General features: G+C 44.6%; 1 protein-coding gene across 6 annotated transcripts in view; it reads left to right on the forward strand.

Moving 5' to 3' along the window:
• Positions 1-27367, forward strand: part of axin1 (axin 1) — a 368189-nt gene that overhangs the window by 310475 nt on the left and 30347 nt on the right. For all 6 annotated transcript variants that reach the window (XM_072481665.1, XM_072481661.1, XM_072481666.1 and 3 more), the window contains exon 4: positions 17846-17942. In XM_072481665.1, the coding sequence (XP_072337766.1) occupies positions 17846-17942 (97 nt within the window). The remainder of the gene's footprint in view (positions 1-17845; positions 17943-27367) is intronic.

Raw genomic sequence — 27367 nt, forward strand, 5'->3', positions numbered from 1 at the left:
CCGGGGGGGGGGGGGGGAGGGACGAGGGCCGGCCGGGCCGGGGGGGGGGGAGGGCCGGGGGGGGGGGGGAGGGACGAGGGCCGGGGGGGGGGGGGGGAGGGACGAGGGCCGGCCGGGGGGGGGGGGCGAGGGGCCGGGGGGGGGAGGGGGGGGGCCGGGGGAGACGAGGGCCGGGGGGGGGCGAGGGGCCGGGGGAGGGGGGGGCGAGGGGCCGGGGGAGGGGGGGGGGGGCGAGGGGCCGGGGGAGGGGGGGGGGGCGAGGGGGGGGGGCGAGGGGCCGGGGGAGGGGGGGGGGCCGGGGGAGACGAGGGCCGGGGGGGGGGCGAGGGGCCAGGGGGGGGGCCGGGGGAGACGAGGGCCGGGAGGGGGGGGGAGGGGGGGGGCCGGGGGGGAGGGGGGGGGCCGGGGGAGACGAGGGCCGGGGGGGGGGGGCGAGGGGCCGGGGGGGGAGGGGGGGGGGGCCGGGGGGTGGGGGGAGGGAAAGGGGTGGGGGAGGGGGAAGAAAAAAATATATATATTATTTGGCAGTAATGGAATACAATAGTGTCTTGACTATGTAAATTGTAAGTCCACCGTCTTTCCAAAAACTGTTGCCTTATCCTGTTCCATATCCAGTTTCATCTGTGCTTTCTTCATCGACGGTCTGCTCAGCAGCAAAGGTATCTAACTTGATACAACATCCGTGTTAATGAAATGATTCACTCCGGCAATATTGCAAGGAATCACCACTCTTTTCAGCGACTTCAGAGTATTATCATCCCCAAACCTGAAACTTGTGGAACTTTCAAATTCCTTAACCTTGTTATGATTTTCAGCATTCAAAGAGTCCAGGTAACATTTTAACCAGTCAATTCCACACACAGTAGATGTGCAGCCACTGTCCAATGCAGCACAGTTGAAGGATTCTGCAACCAACACCCTCATTACTGGCGTAAAACTGCTTGTCAATAGGACAATGCCTTTCTGGTCACTATCTTTTTCCTCTTCTGACTCTTCCATGTCATGTGTCACTTCAAACACGCTCAAACAACTCATAACGAGTTGGACAGTTGAAAGCATAATGGTATTGAGAGTCACATCGAAAACATCGATTTATCATGGCCCGTGCATTTCTGGGGTTCATCTTCCTATTGTAGGTTCTAAGTTGGTTTCTGTCTTCATAATTTCCTTGTCTCGGTCTCCTTCTATAGTCTTGAGCCCTGTTCGTAGCCATACGATCCTGTTAGTAGTGTATCTTCCATATTCTGCCTTATTGCAGGCTGACACATTTGGGTCATCGGAGCCATCGGAATCGAATGTTTCCCCAAACATTTGTAAAGCTTTTGTCATCTGTTTAGGGGCTGTTTAGCACAGGGCTAAATCGCTGACTTTGAAAGCAGACCAAGGCAGGCCAGCAGCACGGTTCAATTCCCGTAACAGCCTCCTCGAACAGGCGCCGGAAATGTGGCGACTAGGGGCTTTTCACAGTAACTTCATTTGAAGCCTACTTGTGACGATAAGCGATTTTCATTTCATTTTTTCATTTTCATTTCATTTTTCATCTGTTCGAATAAGGTATCCTTATCAGTAAACTGAACTCCTGTCAAAACCAGGAGCCTATCCACGTTGCTCACTCTAGCACAGTCAAGTAATTTAAAGACCAACACAGACTGTGGAAATTTCAGATTGTGTTTCTCCAGCCTTTTATATAGTCTGCCAAATTCCATTATATAGTCCTCCATGGAGATATCCTCCATTTTCCGGAACTGCTCAAAATCCGACCATGCTTCATACGCACTTATAAATCTTATCCATATAATGTAATAAAGTCTCCAGACCTCCTTCTGAGTCTAACTCTTCCAATTCCAGCTCAGAAAGCACTTTGTTTCAGATTTTACTGCCATATGGTAGAGAAAGAGCCAATGCCATACCTTGTTTTCTCTTTCCCAAAGCAGTTACCTTAGTCCACATAACTACTGCACTTCTCCATTGGTCGTACGATTCCTTTTCAGAAAATAAGGGAGGATAGTCATAATCCAGCCATCTTTATCCTCAGTTCAGCCATATATCCCTTTTTTTTTTTCTTTTCTCACTCCTTGGTTTGATCTGGAAAGTTGTATCTTTCAACCCTTCGCATTTACACAGCAACCATCCTCTGCTACCAATTGTTCAACGTTTTAGTTGCTGTGATATGAAGAGTCTAGTTCTGTTCCTTTTTCACAAACGCACATTTATTTCCTTCCAACAGCCTTTGCACAAAACTCTCACTATACATCACCTGCCAGAGGCCACCTGAAGCCCCTTTACATATCACTGTCAATTAATGGATACTTAACATAAATGAGACAACTAATTGCAATGTCTCCTAACCCATTACTTAACACCCCTGGGGCTGAGCAAGGTGCTGAGATAGTATCAGGGGTATGAAGTCGGGGAAGGCCCCTGGGCCGGATGGGTACCCGGCGGAATTTACGACGGACCTGGCACCACATCTGTTGGGAGTGTTTAATGAAGCACTGGAGAAGTGGGAGTTGCTGGAGACGATGACACAGGCAGTAATCACAATCCCGAAAAAGGGGAATGACCTGGTACAATGTGGGTTGTATAGGCCCGTACCACGATTGAACATGAATGTGAAAGTATTGACTAAGTTGTTGGCAGGGAGGATGGAGGAGTGTATCCCGGGGGTGGTTGCAGAAGATCAAACAGGCTTTGTGAAGGGCAGGCAGTTCGCGAGTGATATAAGACGGCTGTAGAATGTGGTGATGAATCCGCCGGGGGCTCTAATATGTGGTGGTGTCCATGGACGTGGAGAAGGCATTTAATCGGGTGGAGTGGCGGTACTTGTTCGAGGATTTGGGAGGGTGTGGTTTTGGGCTGAGATTTGTGGCATGGGTGCAGTTGCTGTATGTGGCACCAAGGGCGAGGGTGAGGACAAATGATATGAGCTCACGAAGCTTTGACTTACATAGGGGTACGAGGCCGGGGCTATCGCCGCTGCTGTTTGCGCTGGCCATAAAGCCATTGGCGATGGCTCTCGGGGTCGGCAGAGTGGTGGGGGATTATGAGGGGACAGAGGGAGCATCTGGTGTCGCTGACCTCTTGCTGTATGTTTCGTTGGAGAGTATGGGAAGGATTATGGGCCTGCTGGGTAGGTTTGGAGGGTTCTTGGAATACAAACTGAATTTAGGGAAAAGCAAGATTTTCCCGGTGAATGAGCTGGGCGGATGCCATTTATGGTAGCAAGGGACAGGTTTAGGTATTTGGGGATTCGGGTAGCGAGGGAATGGACGGGGCTCCATAAGTGGAACTTAACGAAGCTGGTGGAGGAAGCCAGGGAGGATCTTATTCGATGAACCTGTTTTGCTACATGTTTGTAATAAAAACATTTTTTTATTTTAAAAGCAAGAGGCGAAGAATATATCCTTGGGGGATTCGGAAGTAACATTGTAGGGAAGGGAAAGAACACATTGACTATGATTTAATAGACTAGTTGGAATCAAGCTGAGGGGTGATGTGCAATATGATAAAGCTGAGTTGAGGAGAAACTACGTCTCCCAAAGGGTTGTGAATCTGTGGAATTCACTATCCCAGAGTGTGGTGGATGCTGGGAGTAAATTTAAGGAGGAGTTAGCCAGATTTGTAATTGGTCATGGGTTGAAGGGTTATGGAGAACAGGCAGGGCAGAGGAGATAAGGCCAGGATGTGATCAGCCTTGATCGTATTGAACGGTGGAGGGGGTTCAAGAGGCTAAGTTACCTACTCCCCCTAGTTCAGGTGTTCTAAGAAAGAACTACTCTGGCTGATTTCACCATCCAGCTCTTTGTCTGTAGCACTGTAGGTAACAGCACCCCAGGCACAAATATGGTGTTCCTGAACAATAAAGGGATTTCTTGATTAATATGAAGATGAGGGATACGGGGAGAAGGCAGGAGAGTGGGGATGAGGAACATATCAGCTATGATCGAATGGCGGAGCAGACTCGATGGGCCAAATGGCCTAATTCTGCTCCTACATCTTATGAACTTATCATATTGTCATGTGAGAGTACCTTTAAGACATGGATGTTTAAGCAATGTACCTTTAAGACAACAGTGATGTCAGAGAGTGGGTGGAGCTGGGCTTTAGATCAGCCATTTTGAAAAAGAGCTTGTGTGTCTGTGTTTCCAGAGAGCTGCAGTTTTGAAAAAGCAGCTTGTGTGTCTGTGTGTTTCCAGAGAGCTGCAGTTTGGAGGAAAAGAGCTGGGGCGTGTCTGTGTTTTGCAGTGAGCTGGATTTGCTTGGATCTGTGCCATGAAGGACTATCTCTGGATCATTTGGGTGATTTAAACTCATAAAACTCATGCCTTTAACCTGATGTGATTCTGTTTAAAGGTGTTGAGTCTCTTGGAAGTTTGAAGGAACATTTTGAGGAATTATTTACTGCTGTAATATTTTTGGAGTTATCTTTGAAGTAAGGGGTGTTAAGCGATCCAATGTTTATTTAAGATGTTAAGTTGAGTTCATGGAATAAACATTTTGTGTTTAAAAACCCACGTGTCCATAATTGTAATCCCACACCTAGGGAACAAGCTGTGTGCTAGGAAAAGCAACAAATAGCAATAAAGGGAGAGGTTGGTTGAACTCCATGATACATTTTGGGGTTCTGAAAACGCCTCGCCCATAACAATATGCAATATGGCTCCAAGTAATAAATAAAGACCGCATTTTTAACACAGGTGCAAAATTACAGAAAACAGTCTTTATGTAGAAATATTCTTGCAAGATATTCAATTGCTGAAAATATAAAATTTATAGTAGTTCCATGTGAAACTTAATTTGCCTATTCCTTACTTTTCTCCACTTCTAATCATATTTTGTAACCTGAAAATAGGTGCTGCTTGATCTGTGGAGTATTTACAGCAATTTTTGTCTTTATTTCAGTTGCAAGGCCTGTTTTGTGCATCAAGTTTGCTGAATAAAATGAAAAGCAAATTAGTGCAGATGCTGGAATCTGAAACAAAAACAGAAAATGCTGGACGGTCCCAGCAGGTCTGACAGCATCTGTGGAGAGAGAAGGGAGCTAACGTTTTGAGTCTGGATGATTCTGACAAAGCTGGAGAGAACTGGAAATAGGGTCAGATTTATACTGTTGTTAGGGGGGGGTGGCGGCACGTGGAGCGATGGGTCTGGCTAGGGGGCTAGTGATAGGTGGAGATAGACAAAGATGTCGTGGACTGAAAGAAAAGGAACAGAAATGAAATGAAATGCAATTGAAATGAAATGAAAATCGCTTATTGTCACAAGTAGGCTTCAATGAAGTTACTGTGAAAAGCCCCTAGTCGGCGCCTGTTCGGGGAGGCTGTTACGGGAATGGGGGTGATTAAGTTATGGGGGTGATTAAGTTATGGCGAGGATTCTGAAGCTGAAGGTGATCCAGAGGTGGCGATTTTTGGTGTGTCCGAAGATCCGGGAGTCGGGGGGCGTGAGAGAGGCCAATGTCTTGGTGTGTGGGTGAGTGATCTGGCAGGGTTTCTCAGGCTTAAGAAAATAAAGTTTGCCTTGAGGAGCTCTGTGGAAGGGTTTGCTGTGGAAGGGTGGCAGCCGTTTATCGACTTCTTCTGGAAAGGTTAAGCTGTCAGCAGTGGGGGCGGGTTAAAAGCGGGAGATGGGGAGTTGGGCAACGTGGGGGCAGGTCGGTGGGGTATTTTTTGTTGTGCTGATTATGTACAGTTATGTTGGCTGGTTTGGGGTTGTGTTTCTGTCCATCGTGTTAATATATAAATGCCTCAGACATCCGGGTGCGGCAATGACCAGCTAAGTCGCACGTTTCGGCAGCTCCCGGTGGGACGGACTTTTGGGCTCTTAACGGCTAAAAACACTGTGCGGTAAACCAGAAGGGAATTCCCCCTGGACACAGATGGAAAAAGGAGAGGAAGGTGGCCGGATTGCGGAGGATCCTCTAGAGCAGCGGCAAGGAAAGCAAGCACAAAGCAAGATGGCGTCGGAAGGTGGCAGTCTAGTATGGGGCCCTGACCAACAAGAGTTCCTGCGGCGCTGTGTGGAAGAACTTAAAAAGAAGATGAAGAAGGAGCTGCTGGCCCCAATATTACAGGCGATTGGAGGGCTAAAGGAGGAACAAAAGACCCAGGAGCAGGAACTTCGGGTCGTGAAGGCAAAGGCCGCGGATAATGAAGACGAAATACAGGGCCTGGTGGTGAAGACAGAGATGCACGAGGCACAACACAAGGTGTGTGGAAAGGCTGGAGGTGTTGGAGAATAATGCGAGGAGGAAGAATTTAAGGATTCTTGGTCTTCCTAAAGGTGCGGAGGGGGCGGACGTCGGGGCGTATGTGAGCATGATGCTTCACTCGTTAATGGGATCGGAGGCCTCGACGGGCCCATTGGAGGTGGAGGGAGCTTATCGAGTTATGGCGCGAAGACCGAGGGCTGGAGAAATACCTCGAGCCATAGTGGTGAGATTTCTCCGATATAATGACAGAGAGATGGTCCTCAGATGGGCGAAGAGAACTCTGAACAGTAGGTGGGGAACGCAGTGATCCGCGTATATCAAGATTGGAGTGCGGAGGTGGCGAGAAGGAGGGCGAGTTTCAATCGGGCCAAGGCGGTGCTTCACAAAAGGAAGGTCAAATTTGGAATGCTGCAACCGGCAAGACTGTGGGTCACACACCAAGGGAAGCACCACTACTTTGAGGCGGCAGAAGAGGCGTGGACATTTATTGTGGAGGAGCAGCTGGAATAGGCGGGCCAGAAAAAGAACGTTTGGGACAAAGTGGTGGTGTGATTACGTGGGGTGAAGGGGGGGAGAAAAGGGGGAAGGGATGATTTCTCAAGTTGTTAATCTTGCAACCCTGTAACTTTTCTCTCTTCCCCATGTCGTGGGGGAGGGGGGGGGAAGGATGAGGAATTGTGGGCGCCGGCCATTAGGGGTGGGGCCAAGTGGGAAACGCGGGCTTTGTTCCCGCGCTATGGTAATCATGGCGGGAACAGGGAAGCAGGAAGGAGGGGGCCTCGCACAGTGGGGGCCGAGGTCACGGGGGGAAGCTGAGGTCAGCCAGAGTTTGCTGACTTCTGGGAGCAACATGGGGGTGCAATTACGCTAGAAGAGGATCTAGCGGGGGGGGGGGGAGATTAACTGGGTTGCTGCTGCTGGGGAGAAGGGGGAGCTGGTACGGGGTGGGGTGGTCGAGGCGGGAGGGCGCCGTCGGGGGGAGATACGGCTACGTGGGAACCGGGTGAGGAGCTGGATTAAAAAATGGGATGGCTAGTCGACAAGGGGGGGGGGGTAAAGAGCCCCCCAACCCGGCTGATCACGTGGAACGTGAGAGGGCTGAACGGGCCGATTAAAAGGGCACGGGTACTCGCACACCTAAAGACATTAAAGGCAGATGTGGTTATGTTGCAGGAGACTCATTTGAAACTGATAGACCAGGTCAGACTACGCAAAGGATGGGTGGGGCAGGTGTTTCATTCGGGGTTAGACTCAAAGAACAGGGGGGTGGCTATATTAGTGGGGAACCGGGTACTGTTTGAGGCAAAGACCATAGCGGCGGATAGCGGGGGTAGATACGTGATGGTGAGTGGCAGATTGCAATGGGAGGCGGTGGTTCTAGTGAACATATATGCCCCGAACTGGGATGATGCCAATTTTATGAGGCGAATGTTGGGACGTATCCTGGACCTAGAGGCGGGAAAGTTGGTAATGGGGAGACTTTAATACGGTGCTGGACCCAGGGCTGGACAGATCGAGGTCCAGGACCGGGAGGAGGCCGGCTGCAGCTAGGGTGCACAAGGACTTTATGGAGCAGATGGGAGGAGTAGACCCCTGGAGATTTAGCAGGCCTAGGAGTAGGGAGTTCTCGTTTTTCTCCTATGTCCATAAAGTATATTCACGGATAGACTTTTTTGTATTGGGAAGGGCGCTGATCCCGAAGGTGTCAGGGACGGAGTACACGGCAATAGCTATCTCGGACCACGCCCCACATTGGGTGGACCTGGAGATAGGGGAGGAAAAAGAACAGCACCCGCCCTGGAGAATGGACATGGGACTATTGGCAGATGAGGGGGTATGTTTAAGGGTGAGGGTGTGTATTGAAAGGTACTTGGAGCTTAACGACAATGGGGAGGTTCAGGTGGGAGTGGTCTGGGAGGCGTTGAAGGCAGTGGTTAGAGGGGAGCTGATATCTATTAGGGCACATAAAGGAAAGCAGGAGGGTAGGGAAAGGGAGCGGTTGCTGAAAGAACTTTTGAGGATGGACAGACAATATGCGGAGGCACCGGAGGAGGGACTGTACAGGGAAAGGCAAAGACTACATGTAGAATTTGACTTGTTGACTATGGGTAATGCAGAGGCACAATGGAGGAAGGCACAAGGTGTACAGTATGAATATGGGGAGAAGGCGAGCCGGTTGTTGGCCCACCAACTGAGGAAGAGGGGAGCAGCGAGGGAGATAGGGGGGGTGAGAGACGAGGAGGGAGAGATGGAGCGGGGAGCGGAGAGAGTAAATGGGGTGTTCAAGGTATTCTACGAAAGATTATATAAAGCTCGGCCCCCGGAAGGGAAGGAGAGAATGATGTGCTTTCTGGATCAGCTGGACTTCCCTAAGGTGGAGGAGCAGGAGAGGGCGGGACTGGGAGCACAGATTGAGATGGAGGAGGTAGTGAAAGGGATTGGGAGCATGCAGGCGGGGAAGGCCCCGGGACCAGACTGATTCCCGGTGGAATTTTATAGGAAGTATATGGACTTGCTGGCCCCGCTTCTGACGAGAACCTTTAATGAGGCTAGGGAAAGGGGGCAGTTGCCCCCGACTATGTCAGAGGCAAAGATATCGCTCCTCCTAAAGAAGGAAAAGGACCCGCTGCAATGCGGGTCCTATAGGCCCATTTCTCTTTTAAATGTGGATGCGAAGATTCTGGCCAAGGTAATGGCGACGAGGATAGAGGACTGTGTCCCGGGGGTGGTACATGAGGACCAGACTGGGTTTGTGAAGGGGAGACAGCTGAACACGAACATACGGAGGTTGCTAGGGGTAATGATGATGCCCCCGCCAGAGGGGGAAGTGGAGATAGTGGTGGCGATGGATGCCGCGAAAGCATTTGATAGAGTGGAGTGGGATTATCTGTGGGAGGTGCTGAGGAGATTTGGCTTCGGAGATGGATATATCGGATGGGTACAGCTGCTGTATAGGGCACCAATGGCGAGTGTGGTTACGAATGGACGGGGGTCTGATTATTTCTGGCTTTACAGAGGGACGAGGCAGGGATGTCCCCTGTCTCCGTTATTGTTTGCACTGGCGATTGAGCCCCTGGCCATGGCACTGAGGGGTTCCAGGAAGTGGAGGGGAGTGTTTAGGGGAGGAGAAGAACACCGGGTATCTCTGTATGCGGATGATTTGTTGTTGTATGTGGCGGACCCGGTGGAGGGGATGCCAGAGATAATGCGGATACTTGGGGAGTTTGGGGAGTTTTCGGGGTATAAATTGAACATGGGGAAAAGTGAGTTGTTTGTGGTGCATCCGGGGGAGCAGAGCAGGGAAATAGAGGATTTACCGCTGAGGAAGGTAACAAGAGACTTCCGATACTTGGGGATTCAGATAGCCAAGAATTGGGGAACCTTGCACCGGCTTAATTTAACACGATTGGTGGAACAGATGGAGGAGGACTTCAAGAGATGGGACATGGTGTCCCTGTCACTGGCGGGTAGGGTGCAGGCGGTTAAAATGGTGGTTCTCCCGAGATTCCTCTTTGTGTTTCAGTGCCTCCCGGTGATGGTCACGAAGGCTTTTTTTAAGAGAATCGAGAAAAGCATTATGAGTTTTGTGTGGGACGGAAAGACCCCGAGAGTGAGGAGGGGGTTCTTGCCGCCAATATTTCAATGGTGTGTAAGTGGATGGGAGAAGGGGAGGGAGCAGCGTGGAAGAGATTGGAGAGGGCGTCCTGCAAGGGGACCAGTTTACAAGCAATGGTGACGGCACCGTTGACGTTTACACCGAAGAAATACACTACAAGCCCGGTGGTGGTGGCAACATTAAAAATTTGGGGGCAGTGGAGACAGCATGGGGGAAGGACGGGAGCCTCGGTGTGGTCCCCGATAAGAAATAACCATAGGTTTGTTCCGGGGAGAATGGATGGGGGATTTGGAGCATGGCAAAGAGCTGGGGTAGTACAATTGAGAGATCTGTTCGAAGATGGGACATTTGCGAGTCTGGGAGCGCTGACGGAAAAATATGGGTTGCCCCAAGGGAATGCATTTCGGTATATGCAACTGAGTGCTTTTGCGAGGCAACAGGTGAGGGAAAGCCCGCAGCTCCCGACGCAGGAGGTGCAGGATAGAGTGATCTCAGAGACATGGGTGGGGGATGGTAGGGTGTCGGACATATACAGGGAAATGAGGGACAAGGGGGAGATCATGGTAGATGAGCTGAAAGGGAAATGGGAAGAAGAGCTGGGGGAGGAGATTGAGGAGGGGCTGTGGGCTGATGTCCTACGTAGGGTAAACTCGTCGTCCTCGTGTGCCAGGCTAAGCCTGATACAATTCAAGGTTCTACACAGGGCGCATATGACTGGAGCACGGCTCAGTAAATTTTTGGGGGTAGAGGATAGGTGTGGGAGATGCTCGAGAAGCCCAGCGAATCACACCCACATGTTCTGGTCATGTCCGGCATTACAGGGGTTCTGGTTGGGGGTGGCGAAGGTGCTTTCGAAGGTGGTGGGGGTCCGGGTCGAGCCAAGCTGGGGGTTGGCTATATTCGGGGTTGCAGAAGAGCCGGGAGTGCAGGTGGCGAAAGAGGCTGATGTCTTGGCCTTTGCGTCCCTAGTAGCCCGGCGCAGGATATTGCTTATGTGGAAGGAAGCCAAACCCCCGGGCGTGGAGACCTGGATAAACGACATGGCAGGGTTTATAAAGTTAGAACGGATCAAGTTCGTATTAAGGGGTTCGGCTCAAGGGTTCACCAGGCGGTGGCAACCGTTCGTCAACTACCTCACAGAACGATAGAGGGAATGAAAAGAAAGGAAGACAACAGCAGCAACCCAGGGGGGAGGGAGGGAGGGGCGGGGGAGGATCTGGGCGGGCTCTTAGGGATGTCATTGTATATGTATAGACATTTGCTTTAGGTAATGTATATTGGACTGTTGGATTGTATTTTTGGAGAGTAACTATTTTTGACAAGGCAGTTGCCATTTAGTTTTGTTTTTGTTTCTGTTTATATATTATTTATTTATTTGTTTAAAACTGGCCACTGTTATTTATATTGCTTTATTGTTGTTTAAAAGAAAAACCATGTACTGTTATGTTTGGCCAAAAAATCTTGAATAAAATATATATTTTTTAAAAAATATATATATAAATGCCTCAATAAAATATTTTTCAAAAAAAAATACAAAGCGTCTAAAGATTTACTATTGCATTATCAATATAATGTTTTTATTTCAGATTTATGTTGTCTGCATATTTTGAAACAAATCATTTTGGCATACAATGTTTTGTGTCCAGATTAAGTTAGAGGTTTGGTCTTGAAGAGTTAGTAACCTCAAGGTTTGGGTCCATCCATCCATCCACCCAGATAGGGAATAGCTGTGTTTCCAGATGTTGGAAGTTAGTGACTGGGATCACAACTTTTGCCATTCTGAGAAGTGAGAGGAAGTCCTTGGGATTTGAGACGCTAAATTGGATTAAGGTGCAAGAGATGGCTGTAGTGGGGGTGTTGCAAGGGTTGAATATGCAATTATTTATAGCTGTCAGCTTGGAACAACTTAAGAAAAAAACATTCCCCTCCTTCAATTTAACAAACTGGGTACCCCAAATAGAAATTTGAACGGTGAACAAATCAACATCTTCATGCCCAAGCCTAAGGATTACGGCACTTGCAAATATCGCAGCTGATGCACAACGCTGAAGTCCGAAATGGTGATAGCATTAATGTACCATGCATAAAGAAACGCCATGAAAAACTCCCAAACTATTGTACACAGTTAGTAAAGCCACAATATTTCATCTACAGGAGGTGAAGTTGGAGCATTCCTGTTCCCATAAACCACACATCCATTGACTTGTCACAAGAATCTATTTGTAATGTATTAAATAGGTATGCACAAACACCTCATTGAGAATGCAAAATAATCTTAAAATGCCATTTAGCCATCATGTGGAGCGGAAAGCACACTAGCACAAGCAAATAGCAATTATGTTCAATCATCTGAGACAACATTCCATTTTGAATACTTTCTCAGCCAGGCAATAGTTAAAACTGCATAATCATAGACTAGGTCTACTTAATAATTAAGGTTTCTAGCAATGAATGTTTCTAGTATTAAAGGCACCGGTGAGCTTAGATATAGCTGCACCATAATAGAATAATGCTTGTGCATTAATTTGTGTAATGGCCTGGATTTTGCGGTCAGTAGATCGATGCGATTGAGAGATACAATTTTTTTCAATGCTTTTTTAAAATCACAAAATAAAGCTGAAGGAATGAGACGCCACAAGCAAGTTAATTTTCTGTGCCGGGGATCACCCATTGTGGACAAGCCCTAACTTTTTTTTCTAGTATGTTTATTGTGTAAGTACCACATTCACCTGCTTGCGCGTATTTGAATGCTGAGTTGAATGCCGTGATACTATTAGAGCAGCATTGTGGAGGAACAGGCTAACTCGGCAGCAACTCTGTATGATTTCCATGTTTTTCTGCGTAAGTGCAATGCTGAAAATTGCTGTCAGCTTTGCATCATCATAATGGTGATAGCTCATAGATTCATCTTTCTTCTTAGTGAAAAATTCCAGGTCTTTATTAAAACAACTGATTTATCACCCACAATACCACCGGAAATCTACTTGTATATGTTGAAAAATCAGCAATTACTTATTAATACAACTATAAACCTTGTAAATTGTATGAAAATGTTTTATTTCTAGATTATTTTTGAATTAATATTATTTGGTTCATTTTTGGCACATTTCGAGGTGGAATCATTTTTGCTGTTAGCAGTGTAGGGTTAACATTACAAGCAGAACTCGGCATAAAATTAGACTTGGATTCTTCACAGACCAGGGCTCAGCATGTCTGGATCTGCGGGGAGCTTTGGTTCTTTTTTATATGGAGATTAAGGGGAACAGGGCCTATGTAATGAGCAGATAAAAGCAAGAGATGGAAAGAGATTCATTACACACGGCTCTTAGCATTCTGGGTAGAGGTTTACACCCAAAAAAAAGGAAGTTTGATGTTTCTTCGTTGTGCTCATTCAGTGAACTGTAAAACACTTTGAAGAAGCTTATCTGTAGTTTGAGGGTTTCCTGGGAGAGTTACTGGCTGGCTGGCAAGGAAGGCATTGAGTGACATGAAAGTGATTTTAGTGCCAGGGTATGAGACTAGAGCAAACCCATTCATATGATCATTTCAGCAAAAGTGTGTGCACTAAAGTCTTTAGAATCAGAAACTGCTACCATTGCAGGAAATTAAAAATTGATATGCAACTTGTGTTTGAAGCTGTGATGTCCATAGGGTTCTTAAACTTGGATTATATTATCCAAAGAGATCACCATAATGAGTTTTCCGGAAAAGAATATTTTGATAGTTTAGGACAGGAGATGTGAATCAAAACTCTTTAACATTTTCACATTTCCCCAGTGGCCAGCACTTATCCGATCATATGGTCCATTCTCTAATGAAAACTATACAAATTTGAATGTAGTGAAATCAGCACATTCTCAGTTATTTATCGGAGAATCTTTATTTGAAAAGGATTTTCTGTAGTCATTTAAACCCTGAATAAAAATGTGCTTTTTAAAGTATTTGAGAACAGTTACATAAAAGCGTGTAAATTTGAAATGCATTCAGCTGAGGTGATTTGGATTTTGGGGGGCACGGGGGCTGAAAATCATGCAAACCGAATAAAGACAAACCTAACAACACTGATCATATCACTTCCGTTCCCTCTTTATGAAATTTTCTGAATAGTAATGTTCCCCTTTTTCCCCCATCAGCACAGCGGGTGGGGAACAACGCTAATGGTTGATATCTGAAAGAAATGCTGGAAATGCACAGCCAATTGATCAGCATCTACAGGAGGAAAGTAGGGTTAAATTTCTGCCGTGATCTTTCAACTGACCTGTTGCAGGGATGGCTATAGTAGTTTGAACAAGAATGTACAAATGTGTATTTATATAGCATCCTGTTATGTCTTCAGCCTCAATGTTTCATATCCAATGGCTTCAAAGTGCAATCGCTGTTGCGTGGGTAAACGTGGCGGCCAGTTTGTGGAGGGCAAGATCCCACAATCGGCTGCTGAGACCATTGGCCGATGTAATTGTCTTTAGCATTGATTAAAGGAGGAATGTTGGTTGGAACATTGGGAGGACACCGTGCTCTTCAATGAATGCCAGTGGATGTTTTACATGTAACTTTCGCCCAAAAATGATACTATGCAATGGCAGCATTTTGCAGCTTATGGTTACTATTATGATATTTAAAGGCTCGTGAATATGTTCTCTGAGAAGCTTGCAATAGTATAATAAATGTTAATGTAAGACTCCGTTATTGATGGAAAATTAGATAAGGTTTGCAAAAACTCAATGTGAAAAATGCTAAACTCACATCAGTGAATTTGGGGCAAATAAATCTATCTCCTTAGAAGTCTGCCATGTAGAGATGCCTGACCTTGAATGTAACTTGAAAAGCCTGTTGTGATTTTATGAATTATCATCTCTGATTATAACTGTTATTTTCAAATCTTGTCAGTAACCATGTAATTTTCTATTTATGCCATTATATAATACTATCATTAAAATTTCTAACATCCTTAACACCTAAAAAGAAAATTTAACAATTTATAAGTTAATTGTTGTACCTACCCAGCCATTTTAAAAATGCCTGTCATAATTTTCCCCTAATTGTCTACTGAGGAGACTTGACTTTATGTTAACCTCTCAGTTACATTTTTAATACTGGTAACTTCGCAGATTTTTCTCCCCATCTTCCACAAGCATTGTAGCATGACCTATTGACTAAATATGACCCCTTAGTAATTCTTCAATGCACAATATCACACTCTTGCTACATTTCCTTCTCCCAACCTTTTTCCAGCAGCTCCTGTTGGTGGCTGTAGACTAATTTCTCAGAATGCCTGAACATCCCACCACCAATCCTGGGTTCAGTGATTCCAGTAGTAGTCGCCCCGTCTCTTTCTCTCTCTCCCTCTCTCCTCCACCCCCGCCCCCGCCCCCAGTTCTCTGCTCAAGGCGCACAATCTCAAGCAGCAACCCCGCCCCGGAGATCGATTAACATGACTTGGGAATCTGGGTTTTTTATTAATGCTTAACTGAGCTTTCTTTAACCAGTACCAGAACAATGGGCAAACCAAATGCAGGTGGTAGAAGGACAGTACACTGATGTGGCATCGCCATCTTGCTGCACTGCCTCAAGCTGAACACTGAAACAGTGTACTCCATTGCTGCGATTAGATTTCATTGATAATTTAGGCAATCTGAAATGAAATCCGTCACTAAGGAGTTATTTTTACGTTGATAAAGTTTCCTATTTTAAGATTTAAACTGCAAACTAAATCCATAATGACTGCCTCCTGATAAATGTGTAGTGCAAGCAAGACAGCAGTACAACACAATGGCACTCTTAATTTCAGCCATTCTGCAAGGCATGTATCCTGTAAAGGAATCATTAATTGAGTTAACTGTTCTGTTTTCAGAATATTCTAAATTTGATTTACTGCTTCAAAACATGAGGGGATTAATTATTGAAAGCTGCTGCAGTTGTGTTAAAGTACACATTTCTGCAGCTTTTCAAAATATGTATGTAACGTTAGGTATATCTCTGTGCATTTCGACCCATTTTTACTTTGTCAATTCACCTTTGTTTTGGCTGGAGCAGTTTAAAAATAGCTTAGAAAGCAAATTATGCTTGTTCTGCCGAAGGGGAATTGGTAAATGTATTTTAAAAGATGATTAGGCATGAATAATTTTGAATCCCATAATTTTGCTACCACAAAAAGTAAAATGTACATGCAATTTTTTTAGAGTCTACACGTGACGCACCTTCTACTAGGCATAGGTGCAGCACCGAGTTTTTAAGACTAAAATGTTTGCATCCATTGTGCTATTCTTTGTTGAAGGCAGAGGGGCAAGATAAAATGAATGAATCAGAATGTGGCTTTGTTTCAATCTGCTGCTAATGGATGAGTTGGCAAATAATGTGAAAATAGTCAAACCTTTCAAGTTCAGAGGTGGCACGAGGGAATCAAGCCAAGAGAACATCAAAGCCAGCACAGCAGGACAGAACATGTGTTTGAAACGGGATAGATTAGAGGCCATTACCAGTCGTTTGCCACGATGTGGTGAGCAAAGGCCTTCAGGATGGGGTTAGTGGTGTGCTTAAAATAAAAAGCCACCCCCCTATCTGGGAACCGGAACTCTTTACACTTATGGGTAATGTGAATCAACATTCTGCTGCCAATGGCCTATCTTATCGCTGAGCTGTTGATACCTGTATAGTTATACTGAGATTCCAACGACACAAATTCTGAGGAAGTATTGACAAATCATTAGTTCAATTCCTTAAGTCTAATTTCCTTTTTAATCGGCGCTGACAATTTATTTTTGAAGTTATACGGTACGTTGCCAGTGACCTAAAAACACTGTTTTAGCTTGATCCAGTGTTTCACGTTTGTAGCTAATTGCTGATTCGGTGCATTATACAAACAGCATTTCAAAGAGTAGAATAAATTCTGAAAAATAAATATCTATGATTGTTGCTTATTTGTGACTGCCCACAAGATGAATAATGCCAAAATATCAGTTTGTTTACTTTCATTTGTTTTGCCCTGTGTCAAAGTTGGTCATTTCTGTGGGTCAATCCCTTGCTAGATTTTTGAAGAAATTACTTTGCTTTACATTTTGACTATGTAACCAGGCTGTGCACATTAATAGAAGCCATATTTAAAATATGGGCCTTCCTTTGCATTGATAATGATTACCTTGTAAAATGGGGCGAAGAGAATATGAATATGCCACAGTTTCAGTACCCTATTAAATTTAAATGGAAGGGAGTAGCCACTTTTCAGATAAGAAATGCCATCAAGTACGTATGCAAGGTCGATATGTTCAAAATGGTGCAGTTTCTTGTAAATTTCAGCCACCTATGTTCTTTTTTGCAACATTATGTAGAGAATATTATTTGAGTTGAGGCGATTTACAGAAAGTATGTACGAAATAATACCAGACATTTCACTTATGTGCTTCAGGCACCCAGGAATTTATTAACTGGACTGTTTCTATTATTCACATAATCACAGTTTTTAAAGGTTGTTGTTAAAAATTTAGTTTTGGGTGCTTGTTCTGACTGTGGTGTGTGATTGTGAGATCAGATGGTTTAAATTAACAGCCTTTATAGTGCAAGTTTTATGACCGCTATGCAGATGAATGTTCATGAATGTGTGCTTGGAAAAATTTAGATGCAGCTGTGAAATCTTCACACTATTTCCATAAGTGTCATTGGTTTTCCTGCAGTTGACATCACTGTGCACTGAGAAAAAGATTCTGGAAAGTGGAACTATTTGTTGTGGAGGCCACATCGAGAAAGATTTCTGCTTTTCCTTTACTTTGCTTCCTTGCTTTGAGTTGAATATTATGAGAAATGCGATAACGTGATACCAGTTGATTACCATCCAACTAAATAAATTTTCTCCCAATAGTTTCACTGCATTTGCCTTCATTTCTATATATTCATTTCTGTTTAAACTGTACATTTGGGTAAAATACTAAGCTCAGCTATGTAGTTTACAAAATGATATAAATAATTGGGTCTAGCAATACTTTACTCTGCTGTGGTCTATTGAAACTGTCTCATTTCCTGGACAGAGATGGAATTCCACCATACAGAATTCGAAAGCAACATCGGCGGGAGATGCATGAAAGTGCCAAAGCGAATGGACGAGTGCCACTACCTCACATTCCTGTAAGTATTAATTTATACAAATTTACTTTTTATAATTTACTACTACATGAGCAAAAGACATGTTTAATAATGACATTTTAAAGCCTTGAACAGAAAGGTGGATTTTCACTAAGCCTTATGCATTTCTTTGTTCTTCACCATTTCTTCTGGTGCCTTAATATTTTACTAAAATCTTTTAAAACTGTACAGACACTGGCTGACTTGGAGCATCAACTAACTTTGTGAAATGTTTTCAAATATTTAGATTGCACTTTGTTTTATATACGTGAATCCAATGCAATTCAGTAATGCATTTTTTTAAAAAAAGTAAACAAAAACCTGCAGATGTTGAAAATCTGAAAGACTAATGTTAAAATACTCACTGGGCCAGGTAGCATAAGTAAAGAGACAAAGGATTTTATGTAGTAGATAGAATTGTTCGTCAAACTGTTTTGCTTTCGGGTTATGTTATAAAGTTCCTTGGTATTAGCCATAGTCCGAGATTAGCTACTGAGTTTTGCTGTTGTGAATTGCGTTTCTATAGGATGTATCTTTCTGTTGTGACATGTTTGTCGAGGAACGAGTTTTAAATTGAATGATAACATGGGGATGAAACCTTGCATCTTTAGTATTTTTGGGCAATGACAACCCCGCCCCCACAATAAAGCAGAAAGAAAATCACATGCTGTGATAATTCTTCTGATTAGAACCATCTTTGTGTCATTTAAGAGTTGACTACTGAAACTATTATGACAATTGTCTTGGGTCATTTATTGGTTTTAACATAGCAGTAGGAGTAGTACCCTGCTGCCACATGCTGCCAGCTACTGTTTGGTTGTAGAAATCTTCAAGGCATTTTTTGGTCAGGGCTTTTCCTAGAGTATTCTCTTAATATGTTTTGCTAACTTGATTCAATTCCGTTCTTGTATATCCTTAAACTAGTGTTGTAATGAATCTCTGCAAATGCTTAACTCCTTTAGCTCGGAAGTAAACCAATTTCAGTGCAGGGAAATTTGGGATAATATTCCCTGAATTCTTTATCATTCATGGAGCAGGAGAGATGAATACTATTTCATGGAATTATTAGGTGTGTGGAAAAAGCAGCGGGTGGTGAAAAATATTGATATAGTTGGTGTTTTTCAGTTAACTACCAGAATTCAAATGTTGACTTTTTATTATGATCCTTCTCAAAATAGTTGACTATGACTTGGCCCTTAAATAGCAGGCTATGTTTAAACTTGGACATTTAATTGGAAAAAGTTCTAAAATAGATAGATAGTTAACACCAAGCCTTGTGTTTGTGCATGTGCACAATGTTAGCTGGTATGTCAGCTTTATAAATGAGACAATGAATACTCCAACATGTACTTTATGTTTTCATTTATATTTCCAACTTAAAACGTTCCACTCAAACAAAAAAGATTGAACTTGTGAAAGATGCTGGAAAAAGGACTTTCACCAGAAAATAGTATTTTTCAAAATATTTGATGCTCTAAAAGCAAGGAAAATTTAACAATGCTTTTGAAATAATTCTGGCATGATTATTTACTAATTAATGAAAGCCATTCCAATTATTTGCTTTGTAGATTGGTAATCGATATGAACCACAGTGAGGTCATCTCTTTCCGATCAAAACAGCTGTTTCTGTCTTTAAGCTCGGACCAGAATCACATGGCTTTTATTTTTGCAGAGGCAAAGAAACAATTCAGAGCAGGTATTAAACTGTCTGAATTTAAACTGTGATAGAATCATAGAATGCCTTCAGTGCAGGAGGAGGCCATTCGGCCAATCGACTCTGCACCGACCCAGTGAGCACCCAACTAGGTCTAATCCCCACTATACCGTGACCCTCCTAGGGGCAATTTAGCAAGGCCAATCCGCCTAACCTGGACATTTTTGGACTGTGGGAGGATTCAAATAATTAAAATATTGGGTGTGCAGGATATTGTACTTTAGTTTCACACCTGGTTCAGTGTTGAAATTTGGAATAGTGTGATTTCATCCAGTATAACCACATCACCTGCACATTTGAACCATGTGCTGTAGTTAACAGGAAAACCTAGGACATAATGCTCCTAATAATCATAGAACATAGAAAAATACAGCACAGAACAGGCCCTTCGGCCCACTATGTTGTGCCGAACCTTTGTCCTAGATTAATCATAGATTATCATAGAATTTACAGTGCAGAAGGAGGCCACCCGGCCCATCGAGTCTGCACCGGCTCCCGGAAAGAGCACCCTACCCAAGGTCAACACCTCCACCCTATCCCCACAACCCAGCAACCCCACCCAACACTAAGGGCAATTTTGGACACTAAGGGCAATTTATCACGGCCAATCCACCTAACCTGCACATCTTTGGACTGTGGGAGGAAACCGGAGCACCCGGAGGAAACCCACGCATACACGGGGAGGACGTGCAGACTCCGCACAGACAGTGACCCAAGCCGGAATCGAACCTGGGACCCTGGAGCTGTGAAGCAATTGTGGTATCCACAATGCTACCGTGCTGCCCTTAAGAACAACTTAATCTACACTATATCATTCTACCGTAATCCATGTACCTATCCAATAGCTGCTTGACGGTCCCTAATGTTTCCGACTCGACTACTTCCACAGGCAGTGCATTCCATGCCCCCACTACACTCTGGGTAAAGAACCTACCTCTGACATCCCCCCCCTATATCTTCCACCATTCACCTTAAATTTATGTCCCCTTGTAATGGTTTGTTCCACCCAGGGAAAAAGTCTCTGACTGTCTACTCTTATCTATTCCCCTGATCATCTTATAAACCTCTATCAAGTCGCCCCTCATCCTTCTCCGTTCTAATGAGAATCGGTCTAGCACCCTCAATCTTTCCTCGTAAGACCTACTCTCGATTCCAGGCAACATCCTGGTAAATCTCCTTTGCACCTTTTCCAAAGCTTCCACATCCTTCCTAAAATGAGGCGACCAGAACTGTACACAGTACTCCAAATGTGGCCTTACCAAAGTTTTGTACAGTTGCATCATCACCTCACGACTCTTAAATTCAATCCCTCTGTTAATGAACGCTAGCACACCATAGGCCTTCTTCACAGCTCTATCCACTTGAGTGGCAACTTTCAAAGATGTATGAACATAGACCCCAAGATCTCTCTGCTCCTCCACATTGCCAATAACTCTACCGTTAATCCTGTATTCCACATTCATATTTGTCCTTCCAAAATGGACAACCTCACACTTTTCAAGGTTAAACTCCATCTGCCACTTCTCAGCCCAGCTCTGCATCCTATCTATGACTCTTTGCAGCCGACAACAGCCCTCCTCACTATCCACAATTCCACCAATCTTCGTATCGTCTGCAAATTTACTGACCCACCCTTCAACTCCCTCATCCAAGTCATTAATGAAAATCACAAACAGCAGAGGACCCAGAACTGATCCCTGCGGTACGCCACTGGTAACTGGGCTCCAGGCTGAATATTTGCCATCCACCACCACTCTCTGACTTCGATCGGTTAGTCAGTTTGTTATCCAACTGGCCAAATTTCCCACTATCCCATGCCTCCTTACTTTCTGCGTAAGCCTACCATGGGGAACCTTATCAAATGCCTTACTAAAATCCATGCACACTACATCCACTGCTTTACCTTCATCCACATGCTTGGTCACCTCCTCAAAGAATTCAATAAGACTTGTAAGGCAAGACCTACCCCTCACAAATCCGTGCTGACTATCCCTAATCAAGCAGTGTCTTTCCAGATGCTCAGAAATCCTATCCTTCAGTACCCTTTCCATTACTTTGCCTACCACCGAAGAAAGACTAACTGGCCTGTAATTCCCAGGGTTATCCCTAGTCCCTTTTTTGAAAGGGGCACGACATTCGCCACTCTCCAATCCCCTGGTACCACCCCTGTTGACAGGTGAGGACGAAAAGGTCATTGCCAACGGCTCTGCAATTTCATCTCTTGCTTCCCATAGAATCCTTGGATATATCCCATCAGGCCCGGGGGACTTGTCTATCCTCAAGTTTTTCAAAATGCCCAACACATCTTCCTTCCTAACAAGTATTTCCTCGAGCTTACCAGTCTGTTTCACACTGTCCTCTCCAACAATATGCCCCCTCTCATTTGTAAATACAGGAGAAAAGTACTCGTTCAAGACCTCTCCTATCTCTTCAGACTCAATACACAATCTCCCGCTACTGACCTTGATCGGACCTACCCTCGCTCGAGTCATTCTCATATTTCTCACATATGTGTAAAAGGCCTTGGGGTTTTCCTTGATCCTACCCGCCAAAGATTGTTCATGCCCTCTCTTAGCTCTCTTGATCCCTTTCTTCAGTTCCCTCCTGGCTATCTTGTATCCCTCCAGTGCCCTGTCTGAAGCTTGTGTCCTCAGCCTTGCATAAGTCTCCTTCTTCGTATTAACAAGACATTCAACCTCTCTTGTCAACCATGGTTCCCTCACTTGACCATCTCTTCCCTGCCTGACAGGGACATACATATCAAGGACACGTAGTACCTGTTCCTTGAACAAGTTCCACATTTCACTTGTGTCCTTCCCTGACAGCCTATGTTCCCAACTTATGCACTTCAATTCTTGTCTGACAACATCGTATTTACCCTTCCCCCAATTGTAAACCTTGCCCTGTTGCACGCACCTATCCCTCTCCATTACTAAAGTGAAAGTCACAGAATTGTGGTCACTATCTCCAAAATGCTCTCCCACTAACAAATCTATCACTTGCCCTGGTTCATTACCAAGTACCAAATCCAATATGGCCTCCCCTCTGGTCGGACAATCTACATATTGTGTTAGAAAAGCTTCCTGGACACACTGCACAAACACCACCCCATCCAAACTATTTGATCTAAAGAGTTTCCACTCAATGTTTGGGAAGTTGAAGTCACCCATGACTACTACCCTGTGACTTCTGCACCTTTCCAAAATCTGTTTCCCAATCTGTTCCTCCACATCTCTGCTACTATTGGGGGGCCTATAGAAAATTCCTAACAAGGTGACTGCTCCTTTCCTATTTCTGACTTCAACGCATACTACCTCAGTAGGCAGATACTCCTCGAACTGCCTTTCTGTAGCTGTTATACTATCTCTAATTAACAATGCCACCCCCCCACCTCTTTTATCACCCTCCCTAATTTTATTGAAACATCTATAACCAGGGACCTCCAACAACCATTTCTGCCCCTCTTCTATCCAAGTTTCCGTGATGGCCACCACATCGTAGTCCCAAGTACCGATCCATGCCTTAAGTTCACCCACCTTATTCCTGATGCTTCTTGCGTTGAAGTATACACACTTCAACCCATCTCCGTGCCTGCAAGTACTCTCCTTTGTCAGTGTTCCCTTCCCCATTGCCTCACTACACACTTTGGCGTCCTGAATATCGGCTACCTTAGTTGCTGGACTACAAATCCGGTTCCCATTGCCTGCCAAATTAGTTTAAACCCTCCCGAAGAGTGCTAGAAAACCTCCCTCCCAGGATATTGGTGCCCCTCTGGTTCAGATTCAACCCGTCCTGCTTGTACAGGTCCCACCTTCCCCAGAATGCGCTCCAATTATCCAAATACCTGAAGCCCTCCTACACCATTCCTGCAGCCACGTGTTCAACTGCATTCTCTCCCTATTCCTAGCCTCGCTATCACGTGGTACTGGCAACAAACCAGAGATGGCAACTCTGTCTGTCCTGGCTTTTAACTTCCAGCCTAACTCCCTAAACTCGTTTATTACCTCCACACCCCTTTTCCTACCTACGTCGTTGGTACCAATGTGCACCACGACTTCTGGATGCTCCCCCTCCCCCTTAAGGATCCTGAAGACACGATCCAAGACATCCCTGGCACCCGGGAGGCAACATACCTTCCGGGAGTCTCGCTCGCGACCACAGAATCTCCTATCTATTCCCCTAACCATTGAATCTCCTACTACTATTGCTTTTCTATTCTGCCCCCCTCTCCCTTCTGAGCCCCAGAGCCAGACTCCGTGCCAGAGACTTGGCCGCTAGGGCCTTCCCCCAGTTGGTCATCCCCCCCCCCCCCCCCCCCAACAGCATCCAAAATGGTATACTTGTTTTGAAGGGGAACGGCCACGAGGGATCCCTGCACTGTCTGCCTGTTTGTTTTCTTTCCCCTGACTGTACCTTGGGTGTGGCTACCTCCCTGTAACTCCTCTCTATCACTCCCTCTGCCTCCCAGATGATCCGAAGTTCATCCAGCTCCAGTTCCCTAACACGGTCTCTGAGGAGCTGGAGTTGGGTGCACTTCCCGCAGGTATAGTCAGCGGGGACACCGGTGGTATCCCTCACCTCCCACATCCTACAGGAGGAGCATGCAACTGGCCTAGCCTCCATCCCCTCTTACCTTACAGAATATAACTGCCCTGTGGACCAACTGGACCTCCGCCCTCAGACTCTGCTCCAAGTCAGCTGCACTCTCTGTAAACTCCTGGCTCCCTTCTCGCTCTTTGCGGAAATGTCGGAAACAAAATGACAGGAGCACCTTACTCCCTCAGTCACCAAACTCTCACTCTCGCACTCAAATGCACCAAATTCAGCACTCAGTTTGCACAGTCAGTGCAACATTTCAGTAGCAATGAGTAAAGCCTTCTAAAAACAGCATGGCTGTGATGTAACTGGCATGTTCTGCTCATTTTACAAGATTCGTGTGCAAGATTAGATTGAAAGTTTAGACTTGTCACATTTCAGTTTATCCTGAACAGTTCTACATTACCAGTCTATTGAGTCTTTATGTTTTGTACAAACTACAAACAATTTGCATTAGCCATTTATGTCACAATGTGAAGTTCCAGTTCTGGAGCCAAGTTCTGAATCATGGCATGCAGATTGTTGCTCTGCTGCAAATGGACTAAACCATGAAGAACTATTTCTATACAATTGTGAACTTGTAACCAAAGTGGAAAGGATAAATTTGTGGTTGTGATGCATGGCTAGTGCTGTTGAATTCAGTATATGCAACTTTGTGGCTCAATTGTAAGGACAACTTGTGTAGCATGTGACGCTTTTATTGTAGATGGAGCCAAAATATTGTTTCTTATGCTCCTAAACACGTCAAATGTCACTGCACCAGTTCTTTGCCAAAATAAGAAATCTCTGCTAATGGCATAATAGAGAGCTGGTTTTAACTGTTCTGACAAGAATAGCTTTGCACTGGGGTAATCAGATTGGGTTTAATTCCATCAGTACAGTTAGGTTCTTCACCAGGAACAGCTTGGATTCTCACAGTCTCCATTCTCTTTGCTCACATTCAATATGGCAAAAGCAAATCCACCATCAAACTAATCTTATTAAGGGAGTTCAGTTGGCTTTAAATTAGATTATTTTCATCCCTAAGCTGCAGAAGACCTAGTCTTCAGCTTTGATCATTTGGTTGTGAATAGCTGAACGATTGGGCAGTGGCTATTCCCAGCTGCGCAGCACTCTGTTCATTCACATTGCTGCTTTCACTGCATGGTTGCTGTAGAGAAGCCTTGACTGATGAGCCTTATCCGGATGTGATTCTGTTTTATTCATCACTTCTAAAAAAGATGAAACTGAATAGGGGAAAATTGGTTGGCTTTGTCACAAGTTAGATCTGGAATAAGTTAAATCTGAGTAGGTTACTTTAGCTTGTCTTTTATAGTTTTCCAATAAAATGTTAGTTTCCATCAAACACCAAATCAGTGCTGCCCTTAATCTAACTTCAAAGGACTGAATCATTTGAGATGCAAATCTCCTGGTATTTTAAGTATAGCAATGAGATATTTTGAAACATTGGTATAAAAGCTGAACTTGGAGCAAGGAAAAAAATAAATTTCAGTTTTGAAAAGAAGGGCACAACATACTATTAAATTCCTGGCTTTTATCCTCGCAATTAAGATCTCCTTTTTCAAATATCCGTGTAGCTCAATATAAGTGAAGGATAAACACCCAGCAATGAAAAAAGCTTTCAACATCAAAGTAAGATGCAATATTGCTGGGGGCGGGGAGAAAGAGAAAAGTTATAAAATATGGCATTACAATTTTGTTGCACAACGCTCAGAAAGTCACCTTCAGTGGTAATTATTGTAATACTCTGATTTGAAAATATGTATGGATTTAGGCAATAATATGGGTAAATTTAATCTAACCCACCTGCCAGAAAACTGACTAGATTGGATTGGATGCCCACTTTATGCCCCATCTAATTTTACTTTGTCTTTACTGCAGGCAGTGGACTTTTGAGTTCAGTGTTCAATTAATTCAATCAATGGGCAGTCATTCTATCATTTTCCTTGCCAGATGGGTTAGGTTGAAATTAACACCAATATGTTTGAGAAAAGGAATCTGCTGCCCAATTCAATTTGTCTCAGATGAAGCTTTTCTCAGATGAAGTGTACAGATTTTGCACGATAAATCCAGAATACATCTTCTAAAGGTGCTGCAGCAATCTTCTCCATTTTTATGTAACTGGTATGGAGTTCCACCAACATGTATTTTAACTAGTCTTGCCAAGTAGACTGAATGTTTTTGTTCAATGCTATGTCTGGAGTCTCGTTTGTTAACTTTAATTCTTGTAATTCAACTGACGTTGCCATCCAACTGCAGAGAGCTTTATCTTTTGTGTTACAATTCATACAAATTAATAGACCTATTGCGGTCCTTCCTTGTGAAAACATGTTAAAATTTAGTGATCACAGTACAGCTACAAAACAATGAATCAGATTCTTGGGCACAGCTTTGAAATTGGTTTGACTATGTTTCCACGCTTAACCATCTCGTTATTAGATTTGTAGCAGGATTTATAGAAGGTATGTAGAAAAAATATTTGCATAAAGACCTATGTGAAAACTAAATTAGTGCAGTTATAAAAATGCCCATAGATAATACATGCATGGAAAATCAGGCATTTAGCTGCAGAATTGAAATTGTATTATCTTTAATGTTGCTCTGAGTTGCCTTCCTTTTAGAGCATAAATTAAAATTCCTCTTTGACCATTTTATCATGGCTCGAATCCAATCCAGTTACAAAGACAGTCTAAAAGGCCACCCACCTTCTACAATAATTGCTACCCAAGTGCTCCACCTTGTGCATGGTTTAGTACTTTTTGGGGAATGGCGTTGAAGTAACAATCAAATTGTCAGTATCTCAGCTGAAGATGCAAGTAATGGTTCATGGTATTGTAGTTAGAAAGATCAAAATGTATATGCTAGATTTTAAAAATACATTTCAAATCATATCTTTTATGTCGATACCGTGGGCGGGATTCTCCCTTTCTTGGGACTAAGTCCTCAGGCCGGCGGGAAAACCGGCGCCAACTACTCCAGCGTCAACAGCCCCCGAAAGAGTGGAATTCTCCACATTTTCGGGGGCTAGGTGGACGCTGGAAGGGTTGGCGCCGCTCCAGCCGGCGGTGAAGGGCCGGCGCAAGTTCGCGCATGTGCGGAGCAGCCGGCGTGATTCCGC

Source organism: Scyliorhinus torazame, chromosome 17 (genome assembly GCF_047496885.1).
Source record: "Scyliorhinus torazame isolate Kashiwa2021f chromosome 17, sScyTor2.1, whole genome shotgun sequence".
Taxonomy (NCBI): domain Eukaryota; kingdom Metazoa; phylum Chordata; class Chondrichthyes; order Carcharhiniformes; family Scyliorhinidae; genus Scyliorhinus; species Scyliorhinus torazame.